At 41.7% G+C, this 18,781-nt stretch overlaps 2 protein-coding genes across 4 annotated transcripts; both read right to left on the bottom strand.

The window, feature by feature from the left end:
• Positions 1–336: 336 nt before the first annotated feature.
• LOC143000231 (tubulin beta-1 chain) lies at positions 337–2,940 on the bottom strand. The gene is made up of 4 exons (XM_076149482.1): positions 2,801–2,940; positions 1,804–1,912; positions 1,610–1,720; positions 337–1,510 (listed from the first exon to the last, which is right to left on the bottom strand). Exons 1-4 carry the CDS (start codon positions 2,855–2,857, stop codon positions 450–452), a joined length of 1,338 nt encoding a protein of 445 aa, XP_076005597.1. The 5' UTR covers positions 2,858–2,940; the 3' UTR covers positions 337–449.
• Positions 2,941–8,355: 5,415 nt separating this feature from the next.
• LOC143000247 (Golgi-associated plant pathogenesis-related protein 1-like) lies at positions 8,356–10,718 on the bottom strand. 3 transcript variants are annotated; one of them, XR_012963608.1, is made up of 7 exons: positions 10,637–10,718; positions 10,405–10,431; positions 10,018–10,227; positions 9,712–9,789; positions 9,450–9,599; positions 8,707–8,961; positions 8,356–8,428 (listed from the first exon to the last, which is right to left on the bottom strand). XR_012963608.1 is itself a non-coding variant. In XM_076149498.1 (6 exons), the coding sequence occupies exons 2-6, from the start codon at positions 10,409–10,411 to the stop codon at positions 8,980–8,982; spliced, it is 450 nt and encodes a 149-aa protein (XP_076005613.1). In that variant the 5' UTR covers positions 10,412–10,431; positions 10,637–10,718; the 3' UTR covers positions 8,368–8,979. The 3 variants fall into 3 exon arrangements, 2 of the variants coding, with proteins under 2 accessions (XP_076005613.1, XP_076005612.1); XM_076149498.1 differs by having other exon boundaries at positions 8,368–8,984; XM_076149497.1 differs by having other exon boundaries at positions 8,368–8,961.
• Between the last annotated feature and the right edge of the window lie 8,063 nt (positions 10,719–18,781).

The following is an 18,781-nucleotide window of genomic DNA, read 5'->3' as shown; positions in this document are numbered from 1 at the left end:
TTGTTACACAGAGAAAACTGCATCAATTTGTGAACAGGATCATGCAGCTGTGTAACTGAGTTCAGGATAAATATTAATATGGTGAAGTGGACATTCTAGACTTGGGTTTCATTTTAGGGGGATTGTTTCAAGATCTGAATTGATTCACTTGAGGCAAACTGCAGCAGCCATTACAAAAAGCAAAGCTATAAACTGCAACAGTAGCAGTAAGATACCGGTCAAATGTCCTGTAGTTATAAATGTGGCAGCTACACTTTATGTACAGTGTAGCATAATTTGAGACAATTCAGAGTTGTTCATATTTTGCACTTGCAGATAATGGAAAACAGCCATCAAGAGCATTTACAGAGGAACTTTTATTAACATTTAAACAGCTGACAATACACGAAACAGTGAAAGATACTTCAAAGACAGTTACTGAAAACACTGACAGGTCAGTTGTAGTGTACTTAGGCTAGCTCTTCCTCGCCTTCCTCCTCAAACTCTCCCTCTTCCTCAGCAGTGGCATCTTGGTACTGCTGGTACTCGGACACCAGGTCATTCATGTTGCTCTCGGCCTCAGTGAATTCCATCTCATCCATGCCCTCGCCTGTGTACCAGTGGAGGAAGGCCTTACGCCTGAACATGGCTGTGAACTGCTCGGAGATGCGCTTGAACAGCTCCTGGATGGCTGTGCTGTTGCCGATGAATGTGGCGGCCATCTTGAGGCCACGAGGGGGAATGTCGCACACTGCGGTCTTGACGTTGTTGGGGATCCATTCAACAAAGTAGCTGCTGTTCTTGTTCTGCACATTCAGCATCTGCTCATCCACCTCCTTCATGGACATGCGGCCACGGAAGATGGCAGCCACGGTCAGGTAGCGGCCGTGGCGTGGGTCGCAGGCGGCCATCATGTTCTTGGCGTCAAACATCTGCTGAGTGAGCTCGGGCACGGTCAGGGACCTGTACTGCTGGCTGCCTCTGCTGGTGAGGGGAGCGAAACCTGGCATGAAGAAGTGAAGACGGGGGAATGGAACCATGTTGACGGCCAGCTTACGCAGGTCAGCGTTGAGCTGCCCAGGGAACCTGAGGCATGTGGTCACACCGCTCATGGTGGCAGAGACCAGGTGGTTGAGGTCACCGTAGGAGGGTGTTGTGAGTTTAAGGGTGCGGAAGCAGATGTCATACAGAGCTTCATTGTCGATGCAGTAGGTCTCATCTGTGTTTTCTACGAGCTGGTGGACTGACAGTGTGGCGTTGTAGGGCTCAACTACTGTGTCTGACACTTTAGGGGAAGGCACCACGCTGAAGGTGTTCATGATGCGGTCAGGGTATTCTTCACGGATCTTGCTGATGAGCAGGGTGCCCATACCAGAGCCTGTACCACCACCCAGGGAGTGTGTGAGCTGGAAGCCCTGAAGGCAATCGCAGCTCTCAGCCTCCTTCCTCACCACATCCAGGACAGAGTCCACCAGCTCTGCACCCTCTGTGTAATGACCCTTGGCCCAGTTATTACCAGCACCGCTCTGGCCTGCAATACAAAAGTTAAATCGTTAATAAGCAAGCGTAACCTAACCAAGTGTAATGACCTATAGTCTGCAGGCAAATATGGCACAAGAGACCAACTCACCAAAAACAAAGTTGTCTGGTCTGAAAACCTGACCGAAGGGCCCGGACCTCACAGAGTCCATGGTGCCTGGCTCCAAATCCACCAGCACGGCACGGGGAACATATTTGCCGCCTAGAGAAGCACATACAGAATAAGGGTTATGGACAAATGGACACTTAACCCTGGATGTAAACAAACACCTAGTTAAGACTTACCGGAGGCTTCATTGTAGTAGACATTGATCCTGTCAAGCTGCAGATCACTGTCACCGTGGTATGTGCCAGTTGGGTCAATTCCATGCTCATCACTGATGACCTCCCAAAACTGTAGAGGAAACAATAAATTGAGTTGTCAATGCAAGTGATTGATTATGATAAACTCTGCAATGCCACAAACACATCTGCGCCACAATGACTTGTTTTTACTGAGCAATAACCTCATCTACAACACAATGCACCTGTCTATGAATATTTAATGCACTTTCATTGTTTCTGGCGAGCTGAGAACAATTTTCCACCCTGGTAGACAAATTGTCTATCCCGTTAAATAACACATTTAACAGCTAAGACTCATTTGGAAAGAAAATCGGACAGGCATTGGACAGTTTAAACTACAAACTCCCGCCGAGATGAATTCGGCGCGCGCGGCCTTAAACCCCATTGGCTGTCACTCACAGGCTATACACTTGAAAAGGCCCCGCTACGTCACCGGGCCAAAGCCACGCCCACGACTGATGAATAAGCAGGCGGAGGCTGCAACAAAGATACTAGGCCACAGAAGCCGGTATTTATGAATAACGGTATATTGCACTCCAGATACAAAGGTTCCGTTTTTATCTGATGCTATTCGACGTCATCCTTATATGGGCAGGATGTCTGTAGGAAATCCTTCATTTTTAAAGGGTCGTTCTATTGTCCCTGTCACTGGCATAAATTATCAATGGAAAGCGACAGCCAGATATGATAACTGCAATACCACATCAGGTGAATTTTAATAGTAAATTGTTGAAGTGAAGTGGAATCCCCGCCTTTGTATTCGATCATTAAAAAATAGGCATTTTAATTCAGAAAGCAGCTTTTCTGAATTCGATCGTGCCGACATAAGGAGGGTGTGACAGACACAAAGCGCTCCTTGTTCAGAGGGCAGATCGCGGTATTACAGCACAAAAATCATCCCCATATGAATTCAGAAAAATAATAACAATTTACTAACCTTAGCACCGATCTGATTTCCGCACTGACCGGCCTGCAGATGCACGATTTCCCTCATTTTGATGTTAGTGTCTGCACACACGCTTCACACAACTTGACCGATGTCTTAACACACCTAGTTTGCGCAGAATGATGCTGAAGTGCCCATTTTATAAGAGATGTAGACCCCGCCCTATGCGTACAATAAAGAATTTCTATTGGGTAACGTTTGCAATCTGACGTTACTGACACACATTTGAACCAATCACTTCTCGCCTGCGTATCCCCTATTGGTTTAAATCGCTGTCACTCAAGCGTCTCGCCAAACGTGTGACTTCACCCTGAAATCCTGAGACGGTGACCTATTTCCGCTGCGGTGGTTCCGAAACGCTACACTGTAACCAGATTTGCATGGTTTCGACAACATCAGACTCGGTTTTGATAAGAGAGAGTGCACTTCTTCTTTAGTTGATCAATTGAAAGCCTTTAGTTTGGATTCGTTCGAAGTCAGCTACGTACATACAAGTTACGTTTAGTCCACGTGGCCGATTGTCTGTCTGGTTGGCAGGGTTCGGCAGGAAACAGCCGCTGCAGCAGCAGCACTGGCCATGTTGCTAGTCTGTCGTCTGGATTCCCAGCTGCATACCATAAGCACAGAAATCTGTAGAATTGAAATTAAAACACAGCATCAGAGCAGATTAAAACCTTCTATTAGGATCAGGTTGAACTGAAATGGGCCTTAAAACACGCCTGACACCATAGGAACACACATCTACAGGACACTAGGTCTTGTGTAGGGTTAGTATTCAATATATTTACACGTGCAACACGGAGGACAGCTATATATTCAGCCAATAAAGTGACCAGAGAGTTTCAGCTGTCAGATCAAACAGGCAAAGACAAAGCCACCTGCAGCAGAATGACAGATATGACATGTAGTAATTACAGAGCAATGCTGGAAAAACAACTCAAATAAACCTGATTATCTTTCTAATCTAACATGAGCGGGTTTGGGAATGACTTCTGTACCTCATTATGAATGTAAATCCCACATTCCCCACATCTGAGACGGCTCTCCTCCAGTTTGTATGTACCACTTTAACTTCCAGTATATCGCTTGTATCCATCTTAGACACAAGGCCTGAAAATATCTCTTCAGTTCAGATGATGTATGTGTGTATGCGCAGTAAATGTAATCAAATTGAAGATCTAATGATCACAATAAAAGCCATACAGAGGACAAATGGGAATAAGAAACAGCAGATCATTTTGTTGGTGTGTGTGTGTGCGGTAAGACAGAGTGCTGTATTGCTGTGAATGAGATCAAATTGTCTTATTAATAGTTAATCTGAACGTTACAGTGACACCCGTGCTGTTGGATGGAACCGTTGCTTTGACGATATCTCTCCAGAACCTTGTGGAAGCAGAGCAAACATGAAACCGGCTTGTTGCCATGATGTTTTTCACCCTGTTCACGTTGGACCTATGAGCATTAGCTCAGCTTTAGCTCAGCTTCTACTGGACCTCCCTGGCTTTAGCAGAGTATCTATGCATACCACACATTGCTATGGAGATTAGTTCTCATACAGAACAGGAATTCTTTTCTGTGACTAAATGAATCCAGAGCTTCTCTCACTTGAAGAAACAAAATGGTGTTGTTTGGACGTCATATTCTTCCAGCCATCTTTTTTAAAGGGCTGGTCACTGATATGCTTATCATATCTAGGTCATCCTCATACGCTGCGATGTATATGCATTGTATCCCAGCACACAAAGGCTCCTCTGTTTAGCTCCGTGACAGCGTGTTTGTCAGGGGTTGAGTCGAGTTAAAGGGAAGCAGGACAAACTAGCCTGTAGCGATGTTATGCATGTGTCAAATGAATGTGGAATTTGACATAACTCCCAATGTATTCAACTGTTTACAAACAAAAAATAGAAATGATGATACGTTGTCCTATGACTGCAGATATGTTAGTTGTGCAGCCCCTTTGAAACACGGCTGAAAGAGCAGATGAGCTGTGTCACCAAGTGCTGCAGGAGCTATTTGCTTTAGCTAAACTGTGCCATATGCAGATGATCGCACTGATAATGATGTGGCCTTACTGCCACACTGTTAAGCTGTCCTGGAGCATCACACTGAACCCATAACAGCCTCAGCTCTTTGTCAATTATACATGATGTTGTTTGTGAGGGCGTGGCAGAGGAAAGACACTGAGGTTGTCTGTACAATGCAATGAGAAGAATGCAAAACCTTTTATAGAAGTCAAAATTCTGTATCGTTAACAAATCGAGGAGGAGAATCGCATACACATTGTGCTGGGAATTACAATCAAACTTGATAATGTTATCAGCCAGCTATACACATCCTCCAAATGCAAGCCCAAGAGTAGACGGTAGGACGTTACTGCAGAGGCAGACAGGGTGTGTTTCTGTCAGGCAATGCTGGAATTTAGGTAGATATTCTTTCTCGATCGCAGTCACCAACGATCCTTTGTCTGTTGCCAGTCTGCTATTACTGATCACTTATTCATTTCTCATTCACTTTGAAAGAATGCAGTGTGTGCAGGAAATCTTTTGTAGTGATGTTAAAAGCTCTCAGTTTGCCAGGGAGGAGATTCTGCAGTGCCAGGGCTTTTATGTGTACATCACAATGAGTGTGCTTACAGTAACATGATATTTTTTCCTCTCCCTAGCTCTGTAGCACTAGCACTGCTTCCCTTGACTCAGCATCCCTCCACACACTGCAGCATGCAGCCTCCCCCCCTCTTCTCCAGCGGGCAGATCAATACTGTAAGAAGGAAGCAGCTGCTCCCCACAACGGCCCTCTCGACTCAATACCACTCAGATGTCTAATAAAAGCATCTGAAAGGAACAAATTTAATCTGGAGAACAAGGCATCATTTGCAGTGTCATCCACCTAAAATGTAACGATGCAGCTGCTTTTGTAATCGGACATTTAGATCAATTAAAGCATCGATGAAAAGATGATGTTCTATTTCTCCCAAATATCTGGAATTACTGAAGAAGCAACATTTGAAACAAACAGCATTTTGGTTTAAAAATAACCAGATAATGTAGTAAATCAGTCAGCTGTTTCCATAGTTACATGGCACCACTACCAAATCAAATCTTAATCAAGATAAATGTCCATCATATGATATAAAAATAGGCTTTTCCCTTCAGTTAGTGCAGATATATGGAGACTACGATGGGATGATGGTGGTGTGAATGAGCTCTCAGGGTGGACAGGTGTCAGGCAGGAACAGCTGGGCTCATGTACTGTATGCCTGCTGAGAGAACCACTGATTCACTCCCCGATCATGTTACAGACTCCTCACCACAACAGCATTCAGCATTCTAGCTCAGCATTCTCCTTCGGCCACACCCCTTTGGCTCTGTAATCCTGCATTAGAACATTATCAAAGTGTGTCAAAGCATAAAGTCACTATAGATGCCGTTTGTTTGGATGCAGGTTACACCCATAGATGTCATTGTCAAGGGAGGATTGAGATGTACAATGGCTCAGGTGGGGTGAAAAAGGTTTTGTCTTGTATTGAGGCCATTGATGTGTGACTTTAAAATGGTAGATACCTGCATAGAAGAAGAAGAAACACTCAAATATGCCTTTGTCATTGTCATTGTGACCCAGTCTCCTCCCCTAGCGAATACTACGTCTCACTAAAGCACTAATCCATCCCGTAAATCTATCGTGCCATATAATAACATTAAGATAACAGAGTTTATTCGTCTATTTATACTCTTCCCCTATATTTCTGCATCTGCATTGCCCTTTGAATAACACAAAGGGAGAACTGGAGCCCTCCATTGATTTTCCAAACCATTTCCTCTGCATCATGCGCCTTTAAGAACACTCTGTCTCTTTGCTCTCATAGTGTTTAGTCAGGGAGCTCCTTTTTGATGCCCATCCAGCCAGACACTCATCACCGGGCTATGCACAGCCGCAGCCTTTAGAGTCTACTTAGTACAATGGTGAGTTCAGGCCTGGAGAAGCCCACCACAAACCTGTGCATTTTGGCTTGATAAATGATGATGTCATGGTACTGAAATACACCAGCACGGCATGATGTTGTGTGAGATTGCTGCAGGCCATAATGGCTGCAAAAAAGGGTGTGGCTGGGTAGCATCTGCTGTACCAGCCACCATGATGAGAGCTGTTGCGCTTCCCAGCAGCGTTTCTATCTGTTCTGTGATTTTAGAATGCAACATGAAATGACTGCAAATGACATTTTTAACCAAAAGAATGACACCATAATAATTTTTAGGTTTAGTTTTATACATATCTGTTATGATGTATGATTTATGATCACATCACCAGGCCTGGGAAACTGTGCTTTTAGTGCACACACCGTTTGTGGTTGCTGCAAGATGGTGGGAAAGGATGACAGAAAATCCAGGACAGAAATCTAGGAACAATAAACAATATACTCGTTTATTTGCAGTAGTAATAGCAATGTCTTGGCATCACTTATACCTAAATGTTGCCTATGAACTGTTAATATTATTGCGTATTCACTGAACTAGATTCTAATTGTGATGCAGACGAATTGTGCCAGTTTTGTAAATGTAAAGATCCTGTTCTTCTGCTCCACAAAGGCTAAATACAAATAACTCCTGCTAATAACTGTCAATAGAGGGCGCTCTACGTCAGCCAAAGAGATCACACACACACACACAAAACATGCCACTTCTTACGTGGATACGTCGTCTTTTTTTTGTCATCGCATATTAAGGATCAATCAGGTATTAATATTCAGACACGATCGTGACTGGACTGGGAAAGAGGCGCTTTCATCTCGCCCGCCCTGAATTCAGACAAAACGTGCGATCGATACATTTCCCCTCAGCCTGCCCAGCCCTCTGTCTCGGGCGGATCCAGCCAGGCAACATAGGAAGACACAAGATCTATTCATTCATGTCAGCATTACCTCCCCATGACAGAGTGGATCTGTGACTCACTGCTCATTCTCTACATACATAATGCATCTATCTATCTATCTATCTATCTATCTATCTATCTATCTATCTATCTATCTATCTATCTATCTATCTATCTATCTATCTATCTATCTATCTATCTATCTATCTATCTATCTATCTATCTATCTATCTATCTATCTATCTATCTTTCTATCTATCTATCTATCTATCTATCTATCTATCAGCCTAAAGGACTTTTTATATTAATTTAATTAAATTGTGTTACATTGGATAATAGAGAACAATAGTGAATAGAAACTGATGCTTCATTATTCTGTAGTTTTGAGTTCTTTATTGTGTGTGTATGTATAGCAGACTTCTGTCTTTGTAGTAGCACACATGGTCTTTGTCTTGTATTCGGCTGCCATCTAGCGGAATATTTTGGAATTGTTTTTCACATGGACAGCTGGAGGCCAGATTGGAGTCTCACAGATATGAAAAAGCTTAATTTCTTTGCTTTTCAGAGCAAATCACCTATGATATTGACCTAATTATGAAATTGAGCGCCTGCAAAAATCTGCTCCACATAATCTGACAATAAAACAAGGGAGTCACGTTTTAATTGAACATGAGATGTAATCGGTATGGAACACAATAAACAAGAAGAGAAGAGAGATCAATAAACTTTACGCAGACAAGCACATGTTGCATCCTGTGTACTATATATTGGGATTATTGAGCCATAATTAGTGGTGGTTGATTAGTTTCATTGCATAACAGGATATGAGTGATATTATGGACTCAATGAGTGAGGGAACACAGAATGACCCCCCCATCTTTGTTGTATGTTCATGGCTTTTTGGCTCATTTAAATTCTTCATCATCTAAAATCTTACTGGGTCTGAATTAGGCTTATCACACTCGCACATATAATAACAATGCAAAGCTACATTTTCTTCCACGGTGAAAACCTCAAGCATATCTTATAACTTTCCACTTTCCATTACACTTTATATCTAAGCTTTACAAAGCTCCTCACTACTAAAGCCATTCTGAACCAAAACACATTATGAAGGGGAAGTGCTTTGCTTGAATCTTTTCTTAGTCACACGGTGCAGTTTTGTTTAAAGTGAGAATGAGGATTTTGTTTTCCGAGAGGTTTCCACATCATCTAGAGCAGAGTGCAGGTTTTCTTTTTAGTTCCACCACTGGCGGTGTTGTCTGCTCCGCCCGTCTCCTTGCCAGCTGTAAAATGCAGAGCCTTTACACTGGAAAAGTGACAATAAATACAGGTGAGGCATATCTACCTATTTGTACTAAGAACTATGGTGACACAAGCTCATGTATGAGGCGCATGCAAAAGCTCTGTGAAAAAGAAATTCTCAGCATAACAGCTACAGGAGACTGTTAGTAATGACTGGAACCTTCACCTGCTCTGCTCTCTGAATGAATTGGGTGAATACCATCAGTTTACATGCATGCGTTATGACATCACTTACTGGTACTGACATTTTTGGATGTAAAATTGAGTCTTGAGTCTGTTAGTAGTCAGTTAAAGCATACATGCATCCCTGATATGGGAAGGACAGTTATTGCTGCCCGTCATGCCCTCCAGGTAATGAAGTCTACAAAATTTGAAGTGAGACCTTCGAGTTCCAACTAACTGCTGTAGCTACCACATACTCAATATGTTGCTCAGCCAATAAATGTTTAAAATTGCGGCGATTTATTACCTAATGGCAGGACGTTTTCCTCAAAGTGTTTGTTTGTATTGATGTTGCCAGCAGGCCGGTACTGCCCGACCACAAAGACGGTGTTACCGTCTGTAGCCAGACCCACACCCACTTCAGTGGTGCCTTTCCACACCACCTGGGTGAAATGACCTGGAGGGAGCAACATGGCACAAAAACACAATTATAGGATTAATATAAATGGAACTGGACTGATATGTATTACAATATCACTTGTATGTTCAATTATGGGATTTTGTTTGACCAATATTGGAAGCATATCCCGGACTCCTCCAGTTGTAATCGCTGATCTCGGCATACCAGCTGTCAACAGCCTCTTTCCCTTAATTTGGAGAGAAATAATGTGTTATAGCTCAATATGAACGCATACCAACTCATCAACTTAGCTGCATCTTCTCATCCATTGTTACTTTCAACTAAGAAAATCTAATTCCCACTTAAAAGAGAATATTTTGAATGGTGAATGTTTCTTTAGAGTCATCATCTGTCATAGCAGCAGGCTGTTTGTCTCTACACATGACAATGACAAAGAAATCAACATGTTATCCACCTGTTAGCTTGATGGAAGCGGAGCTGAACTTGTAGAAGATGTTCTCGCCGTCATTTGTGCTGCTGTGCTCCATGGTTTTCTTGGACAGGATGTGATCGGCCCATGCCTGTGCCGTGGCGCTGATGTCACTGCTGAGGGTCAGCAGGGGTGCGCCGTGTTTTTTCCTGTAGTCATTGTGGGTTTGAAGGAACTCTTGCGCAAAACTCTCACCTGTAGACAGGAGAGATAGTTTTAATGGTTTCATAAGGTCACAGAGCTCAGAGGTCAGACATTGTGTTTTATCTCAAGGATCCAGTGATGCTAGCAAAGTTTCAATCCCCAAAGCAATGGCAACTTGTTGATGGAGATGTTTTGTCTCTGCTGAAAAGGATTTTTGAAAACTCTAACCTGCCATTGTGTCTTTCCTTGCAGAGGCTGCAATAGAAAAGAAAACAATTAGGATTGCATATAAAAACCACAGCAAAGACAGAAAGATGTATAACAATGAAAAAATAATGAATTGCAAAGCATTTTCATGGTCAGGGTGTGGAGGTGAGGAACGAGGCAAACAATCCTGTGCTCATCCTCAAACAATAAACACAAATACCCTGGAGTAAATACTGCAGTGTCCACAGCTTACCTGTGTCAGTGTGCTGTCCTGTGGTCTGTAGCGATACTCTTCCACCGCTGAAGCCAGCATTTATATGAGCTGGACCACTCCCTCCTCGTATTTAGGAGGAGACAGACACCCGGCCTTTCATTATTCCGCTGTGTTTCACTATCCTGCCGCAGTGCGCAGTGTTGGCTGTTTGTGAGATTTAATGTGCAGTAGCTAGTGTGAATGGTGAGATGTGAATGTGGCATCCCGGGTGCTGAGACACATAGGAAGCGCATATCAGTTCTGTTTAGAGTTTCCCCTTGTTAAAGTATTAATTCATGCATAACAACACTGTCAGTCACTCTCTGGTATGTCTAGATTTAAATGGTACAACGGCTTTCAGACAAGGAAAACGTGTTTATGAAGTAGTGATGAGTAAAGTGTCAAGTCAAGTCATGTCAAATGTATTTATAGGCCCACAACAACAGACGGTGTATATGCATGTGCAATTTGAAGTAATACAACCACAACAGGTCACAATAGTATCGATTGTGTCCCAGGACAACAGAGAGCCTGGAGGCGAGCACAGAGGGATGACCGCCAATACCCAAGACCGGTCTAACAGGTCGCAGAACTTCCTCCACAACAATTCCTTCAGTGATTGGCTGCAGCCTGTGTTGTGTGTGAAGTTGATGACAGAAAAACAACAACCAGAAGAGCCGAAAACGCCAAGAGCACATCTCTCATTAGCTCATTGTCAAACAAAGACAAGACTTTCATTCATTATACCGCTCCGGCCTCATTGGAGAAAACATAAATGAGGATGAACTATTGTGTGACAACAGTGAACCATCTAAAGATACCAACCCTATAAACTTTCATGGTCTTGATCATTGTGAGCATGTGTTTAATTCTGTGCAGCACTTTTGTTGTTCGCCTCCTGGTGAAGAGCTGATTTGCATAAAAGCTCCCTCTGCATGTCACAGGATCAGCTTCTTACATGTTTTAAGTGCATTCTACAGATTCCTTTGTTATGTGCAAATATAGAACCTACCATTATGAAAATATGCTACAGGGGGGATTAGTTCTGGACCTGAAGGCAGCTGTAAGCACAATCACAAGCTTCAAGGAAGTGACAAATGATGGTTATGTGAACCACATTGTGCAACACAGGTCTCACCGTCTATAATTTGAAGTAACATTTGAAGTTCATGTGTGCTCTGGTGCGAGTCAGAACACACACGCCTACATGGAGACTTGAAGGCTGCAGCACAGAGAACATGCATTCACACACTCTTTATCATCACCCAACCTTAACTTCAGTGATCACTGGTACTTAAGTGTAACTCTAAAAGCCCTAACATTAAAATTTCCCTCTAAGAAGTAAGAATTGGCCATAAAATCTGTTATAGGAGGAGCTTCACAATGCTGTTTCACTTCTTCTTGTGACAAACCAAATGGAAATACATCTGCTAGTTGTGCAGGTGTTGTGGTGTACTGTGGGTTGGTCTTTCAAAAAACAATATGGAAATTGTGGTTTTAAAGAATCACATGAGACGGTATCTGCTTCTAAAAAGCGGATCGCAGAAGTAGAAAAGCATTTATTTACATGTAAGTTAACTACTGCCTTTGACTATAGCAGCACTGCAACATAGATAAATAAGGATTACAGTGTGATGATGGTTCAGGACTTTATACGTGATGTGAGAATAATCTAAAGGCCCACTATCAGCCTCTAGAGCCTGATCATTGGACCTGAAACACTTAACATGCTGTGCTTTTCCACAGGCTGGGCCGCTGCATTTGAGAACAGATTTCCACAACATAGAGCCTGGCGTCAGAAAGGCCCCTGAGAATCTGCACCGTTTCTTTTCTGGTAGTTATCAGAGGAGATGAACACACTTTTAATGATTTCGTCATAAATGGAAATCCAGAATAATTTACAGGAAGCTTCCACACCCTCTGTAGTAACTGTTAGATTAGCATTTGGAAGATGATGGAGTGTCTGTAATGAAACAGATCCATGTGTGAATTGCAGCGCCTTCATTACAGTTTGTCAGTTCTTAATTATTTTCTTTTGGTGGCACTTCTGGAAAAAGTCAGGATGCACATCACAAGCATGAAGGAATTTGTCTTCTGGGAACCATGAATATCCAGATTGCAGATTGTTGCCAATAGTTAATAGGAGAACTTGTTATGGACCAGACTGTTTGTCTTACTAAAATCTCAATGGAAAATTTCAGAATACAGAACAGAATAATGCAGTTTAAATCCTTTTATCTGTGAAAGTCAATATTCACATTGCTCAGGCCTCAGCAGAGTGATGAGGTCATACAGTGTCTCCCTCCAGCAGACCACCCACTGTCACCATGTGAGAACAAATCCACCACCACAAGTATCAAAGAAAAGCAATTTACTCACTCTCTCTTTTCATTCTAGTCATGTCGATCCACTTTTGTTCAAAGGTTGCAAAGTCGGTTTGGTCGGACAAAACCGCATGCTGTCAGGACACACATGTGTGTTCCATTGTCAGGCAATCAGTTCGAAATTCTTTCATTACAAACCTAAAACAACAATGTTGTGAATCAATGAGGTAAATTAAAGGTTTTTACATAAGCAGTTAAGCTGAAACCTGTTCCTAACAAAAAGCACAATTTATCATGTGAATACAACAGACAGTAAAATGCAGAGACAATAGACACCAGAATTCGAGGATTTAGTGTCTGAATCTTTAATGGCAAAGAAATATATTCTGCCTTATTATTGTTATCATTGTCGGTTAGGTTTGCATGTCTGTGCTGGTTTCCTTCTGGATCTCCCCTCTCCTCCAGAGGCATGTGGATTAGGTGAAATGGGTGTGGATGGGCTTGTCCGTCTCCATGGGCTGACAATCTGTGTTCCCATGCATTTTGCTATGGGACTGCTGGGTTTGGCTTCAACCCCCATGACCTGGAGCAGGAAAAAGTGGGAATAGATGATGGTTGATACTAAAAAACATATTTTGGAAACAGTTTTTTGCCAAATTCATAATTCAAAATACAATCTGACTTTGACGTGTGATTGGCGATTACATAACCTGCACTTTTCAAGCAATTTGTGCAAGCAACCATGTCAAGGTTAGTTTCTTTAGGCTGTCATTTCAAATCCACCGTCTGCTTTAGATGGCTGAGTCTGTGAGGCGCTGATCTGTTACGAGAAGCGTCGCATTCCAGAACCTTTTTCTCCTCATACACGTTGTTTATGCACAGTATTTGTCAGTTTACAGCCTCATTAAAATCTGTTCTCCAATGGTGGCTGTGTACTGTAAAAAAAATCATTTGAATTCCACACGAGTAAAGCCACTGCCCACAATGGGAACACTTAGGAGACGCACCTATACCCCGATAACAACATAACAAAAGAGCAGAATGAGAGGAGTCCAGAGAATAAATGAGTAAATGTTGGTGCACATTTAAATCAGGGCAGATACAGGAATTCTATGTATCCATATCAATGCACTGTCAAAGCACTGTTTCTTCACTACTAAGAGGCTCTGTGTTCACCCAACAGTTTGAATGGGTCAAATGCAATGCGGCCTTGTCAGAGAAATGGGATTTAATGAGTCCCCTCATGAGCAGTGATTGGTTGTAGGTTCAAAGCCCTGTGTTGGCAGAAACTAGGCAGAAAAGAAAGGAACCTTCCCACAGTACAGAGATGATGTCCCTCTATGGGGCGTTGGCTGCTTACTTTCATGTTACCCACTTTGCTTAGTATGTTGGAATGGCAGTTTGTCCAGGAGTTATTGCCTCATTAAAGGTAGCCGACCATGCTGGGGGGTTTCAGCAGACCATTATCCGTCTTTAAAAGACTTCAGTAAAACCTACAGGTAAACATGTTAAGATTCAAACAGGAAGAGACACAAGTTAAGACTTACCTTATGAAGTTATGTAATCTTTATGACAAGTGGACTACATTTCCAAGAGGCAGATAGAATAATTGTTGTGGAGGAATAACAATCTGTATGTATTTAGCCTTTTATGTGTTTGATTAAGCATTCAGAAGATTCAGACCAAGACCCTCTGCAGTGTAAAGAATAAATTGATTCATCTGACAATCGAAGAACCAGAACTTCCACCACAATAATGAAGACATTTAACACAAACATGTATCCAACAATTTAAAAATAAGATGATAGGGTTTTGAAGTAGCCGACCTGTCAGTAAGGAAACATCAAACATTTTATTGCCTTAGCCTGACTGGACCAGCAGCATCTGTATTTCCCCTTACTCAGTAATTAGAGCCTTTCTAATTGTGCTGGACTCCTTTTTAAGAGTCAGGGGCCAAAGTTAATGATGAAGCCACCGTGGAGCAATACATAATGAGCCTCTTATTATTTAGACAAGAAGCTGGTATTCATTATGTAGCATGTTGGATGGAGTTTTAGGATAGATTTTTGGATAATAATGAAACGAAAATCCATTCTCTCTATTACATTCTGGAGTTCATATTGATGATGTGTGCCACTTTGCGTGTGCAGACCACATGAGGGGACCAGGTGAGTCGACTGAATTGCCTTGTACTCGTCATATGAGGGGTTACACCTTTACATTCAAAGGATACGATTCATTTAAGTATTGTAAAATATGCATTGATGAATGAACAAATGAATGCTTGAGTATTTTTTTGTTGTGGACATAATTTGACATTTCAATATTTTTTTCTTGCATTATTATTGTACAGTTATTTTTATGTATTGGTTCACATTGACTGTAGCAAAACAAACGGTTTAAATTTGATTATCATAAATTGTAAATATGTTTCAAATCATTCAGTTGTTGATTTCTCCCAGAGAGCTAAATGTATGAATGTTATCGATATATTTTATGTTAAATACAGGAAGCCAGTCCGAGCTTTAGCTTCAGTGCTAACATTCTGCTGAACCATGACACAGGGTTTTCTTTATTTTGGTAGTGGAAGAATTTAGGACTCGCACTCTTTGGGTCCTGCAGGACTTTTGTTGTTTATTGACATCCTGGGCTGTTCAGAATCCACACGTTAAACAGGTGAGTGGAGGGAGAGAGGGAGGGGGGGAGAGAGAGAGGGTCATATGGGTGAAATGAGAGGAGAGAAATCCTTTGTGAGATCTCTCTCTCTCTCTCTTTCTCTCTCTCTCTCATTTCTCTGGCAGAGATAAAGCTGTAAATACCGGCAGCATCAGTGACACTGATCACCTCTCCCTGTCCAGGCTTTATGATGTGTATGTATGACATTATCAGAAACCTAATATGGATGTTCAATAACAAAGTGCTCATGTGATCACAAACTCCACCGTCTCAAGTCTCCTTTGTCTCAATCACAACTCACTCTCACTGTAATGCTCAGTGTTACATGAAGCGGCTCACTGATCAAATACAAAACAGAAACTAGACAGAAAATAAGATGTGGAAAGTGTGCATGTTGACCACAAGATGGGCTATGGAGTCAACTGAAACGACTGAATGACATCTACAGTCATGCAGACATACAGTGGTACAGTAATAATACTGAAATAAGAGTATTAAGAATTATACTCAAAAAGTCCTGAACCTATTTTGAAGTTAGTTATGAAAGCTTAAGCTTACAGAAGAACCCATTCAATCTCCACATCCAGCAAAGGATGAAGAAATGTCTTAATATGGGGAAGCTAAGGTGTAAGAAGATACAAATACAGTACAATACAATACAATACAATACAGGTGAATGTACAGGTTAAATAGAGGGAAATGGAAAGTCAATCCTCTGCATTCAGCTTTTTCTGTATTTATACTGTAAGGGGAGTAAATGGTGAACACAAGGCTCTAAACAGAGACGAGTTCACAGCATCTGTGCACATTTACTTACATGCATGTTAGATGGGGCATGTCATTTGCAACACTACATTCGTATTCACCGACATACATTTGGTGACATGTGGTTTGTAAAGTAGTTGAGAATGTCTTTATCCTGGTGGTAAACAGTGCAGTAAATAACTACTTCTTCATAAAATGACTTGCCCCAACATACAGAATGATGTGGTGCTACATTTCAAATTCAAGCATAGCCTCAGCATTTCCTTTGATAATAAGATAAGATAAGATAAGATAAGATAGTTTATTTAAGTCATTTTGCATGCAACTGACAGCAATCACACACAATTGAAATTTGTCTTGCACCCCCTACATATCACACACACAAACACATGCACTACAGAGGGGGTGCAGGGCAGCCATTTTTCGGCGCCCGTGGAGCATGATTTATTTACAAGAGGTAACAATGAGGGTTCTTCCAGGTGCTCCGGTTTGAAATAGTGCACTTTTGTGAAAAGGAGGTAAAAAGCACAATGGACAAACTTTAGGTCACAAGTGACAGGCCGGTTTCCTGAAGGTTTTGAAGCCTTTTTCATGAATAAATATGAACATAACCATCCTCTAACTGAAGGCCTTTGTTCAACTGCTGCTCTTGGATAAAAGCCACATCAGTGATGTCATTAGCAAACCCAGAAATACCAGCTTGCTTCAATCGATAACTGTTTAGAATTAAATTATCTCCTCGATGCAAATGTAAATTTGCAATTTTATCTGTGCAAATGTGGTCTGCACACGCAAAGTGGCACACATCATCAATATGAACTCCAGAATGTAATGTATATTCAGTTGTGAAAATGTGATAATGCTATATATGTGTAGATATGTACAGTATATATTATAAACCGATTGTCGATATGATATAACAAGCCTGAGTCACATTAGAGTGTATTATTGTGTGTACGCAGTGTGCAGTCAGAGAAGTTAATTGTTAGGTTTCATTTAGCAAATACAAGAAGTGGTTTGGTTGCTATAGTTACCTGCAGCTTAATATACCATGATCATTGACTTTGAACAGTTATTGAACAAACTGGGCTAAATCTTTTTCTTCTTCATTCCAACTTCATGGGCAGCAGTGTGTATTACTGAGGAGGTGCTGCTGTGTATTGTCCTTCATCACATCATGGTCTCTCGTCAAGGTGTGAGGAGAAATGTATGAGGTAGAAGAACGAAGCCCCTCAGGTAGATCTGAGGCTGTTTTGCATATTTTGGATGCTGGATGGCCTCTAACCATGACACACAACGTTTAACATTCTTCTCTGACAAATACTGGGAAATGACTCCCCATCACTTCACCGGCATTGTTCCAATACACAAAGTAAAAAAAGGAAAGCGTGTCCTGGCTGGACTTCTTGAAGGTCACATATATGATGTATGGAAAACTTTTTTGACAGTTCAAAAGTGCTGCCGTTCTCTTGGAAACTGGAAATATCAAAGGCATTCTCAGACTCTTGTAAAAAGAACACCCTGCTATGTACAACATCTTCTGTATAATTTGGCTGTTTTTCAAGTTCAGAGCGTACTTCAGACACATAGAACATGTGATTATAAACATGCTCTGTAGGATAGAACCACAGAGTTCTCAATTAAGGCAGAGAATAAGGCCAGTGCTGCTTGTGTGATACTGGAAAACAAAGTATATGTAAATGAGATCATTCAATTCCACAGTCATTGATTAAGGCAGCCTGGTATTCCTGGGTTTACTGATGATGTCCATGATGTGACTTCCATTCTAGAATATCACCTGAACTTCAGTTAAGAGGATTCTCTGGTGTGATAGGCAGAGATCCTTGTCAATCAAACCAGGCAAACATGTTTCAAACTCCTGACACAGCACACTTATGCCTTGATACATGTTGTTGAAAAAACTTGACTTCATATTTCTCTGGTACCCATTCTGTGTGTCACCCTTTGTGTGAAAAGGAAATAGTTTCAATGAATTATTTAGTGATTCATGTCACAGACTCATTGCAAGACTTGTTCAAAAGACTTATAGACTTTTAGGCTGTGTCTGCAGTCTGGCACTAAGGTAAATACAGGCAGTGAATAGGGCCATAGCTGCTTGTGTGCTACTGAGAACCAAAGAGGCCCCATTTGCACAGATAAAACTACAAATTTACATTTGCATCGAGGAGATAATTCAATTCTAAACAGTCATCGATTAAAGCAAGCTGGTATTTCTGGATTTGCTAATGACATCACTGATGTGGCTTTTATCCAAGAGCAGCAGTTGAACAAAGGCCTTCAGTTAGAGGATGGTTATGTTCATAGTTATTCATGAGAAAAGGCTTCAAAACCTACAGGAAACCGGCCTGTCGCTTGTGAC

This window comes from Genypterus blacodes, unplaced genomic scaffold, assembly GCF_046128005.1.
Source record: "Genypterus blacodes isolate CSIRO-AG114 ecotype Tasmania unplaced genomic scaffold, CSIRO-AGI_Gbla_v1 ptg000045l_1, whole genome shotgun sequence".
Classification (NCBI taxonomy): domain Eukaryota; kingdom Metazoa; phylum Chordata; class Actinopteri; order Ophidiiformes; family Ophidiidae; genus Genypterus; species Genypterus blacodes.
This window is presented reverse-complemented; position numbering and strand designations above follow the sequence as displayed.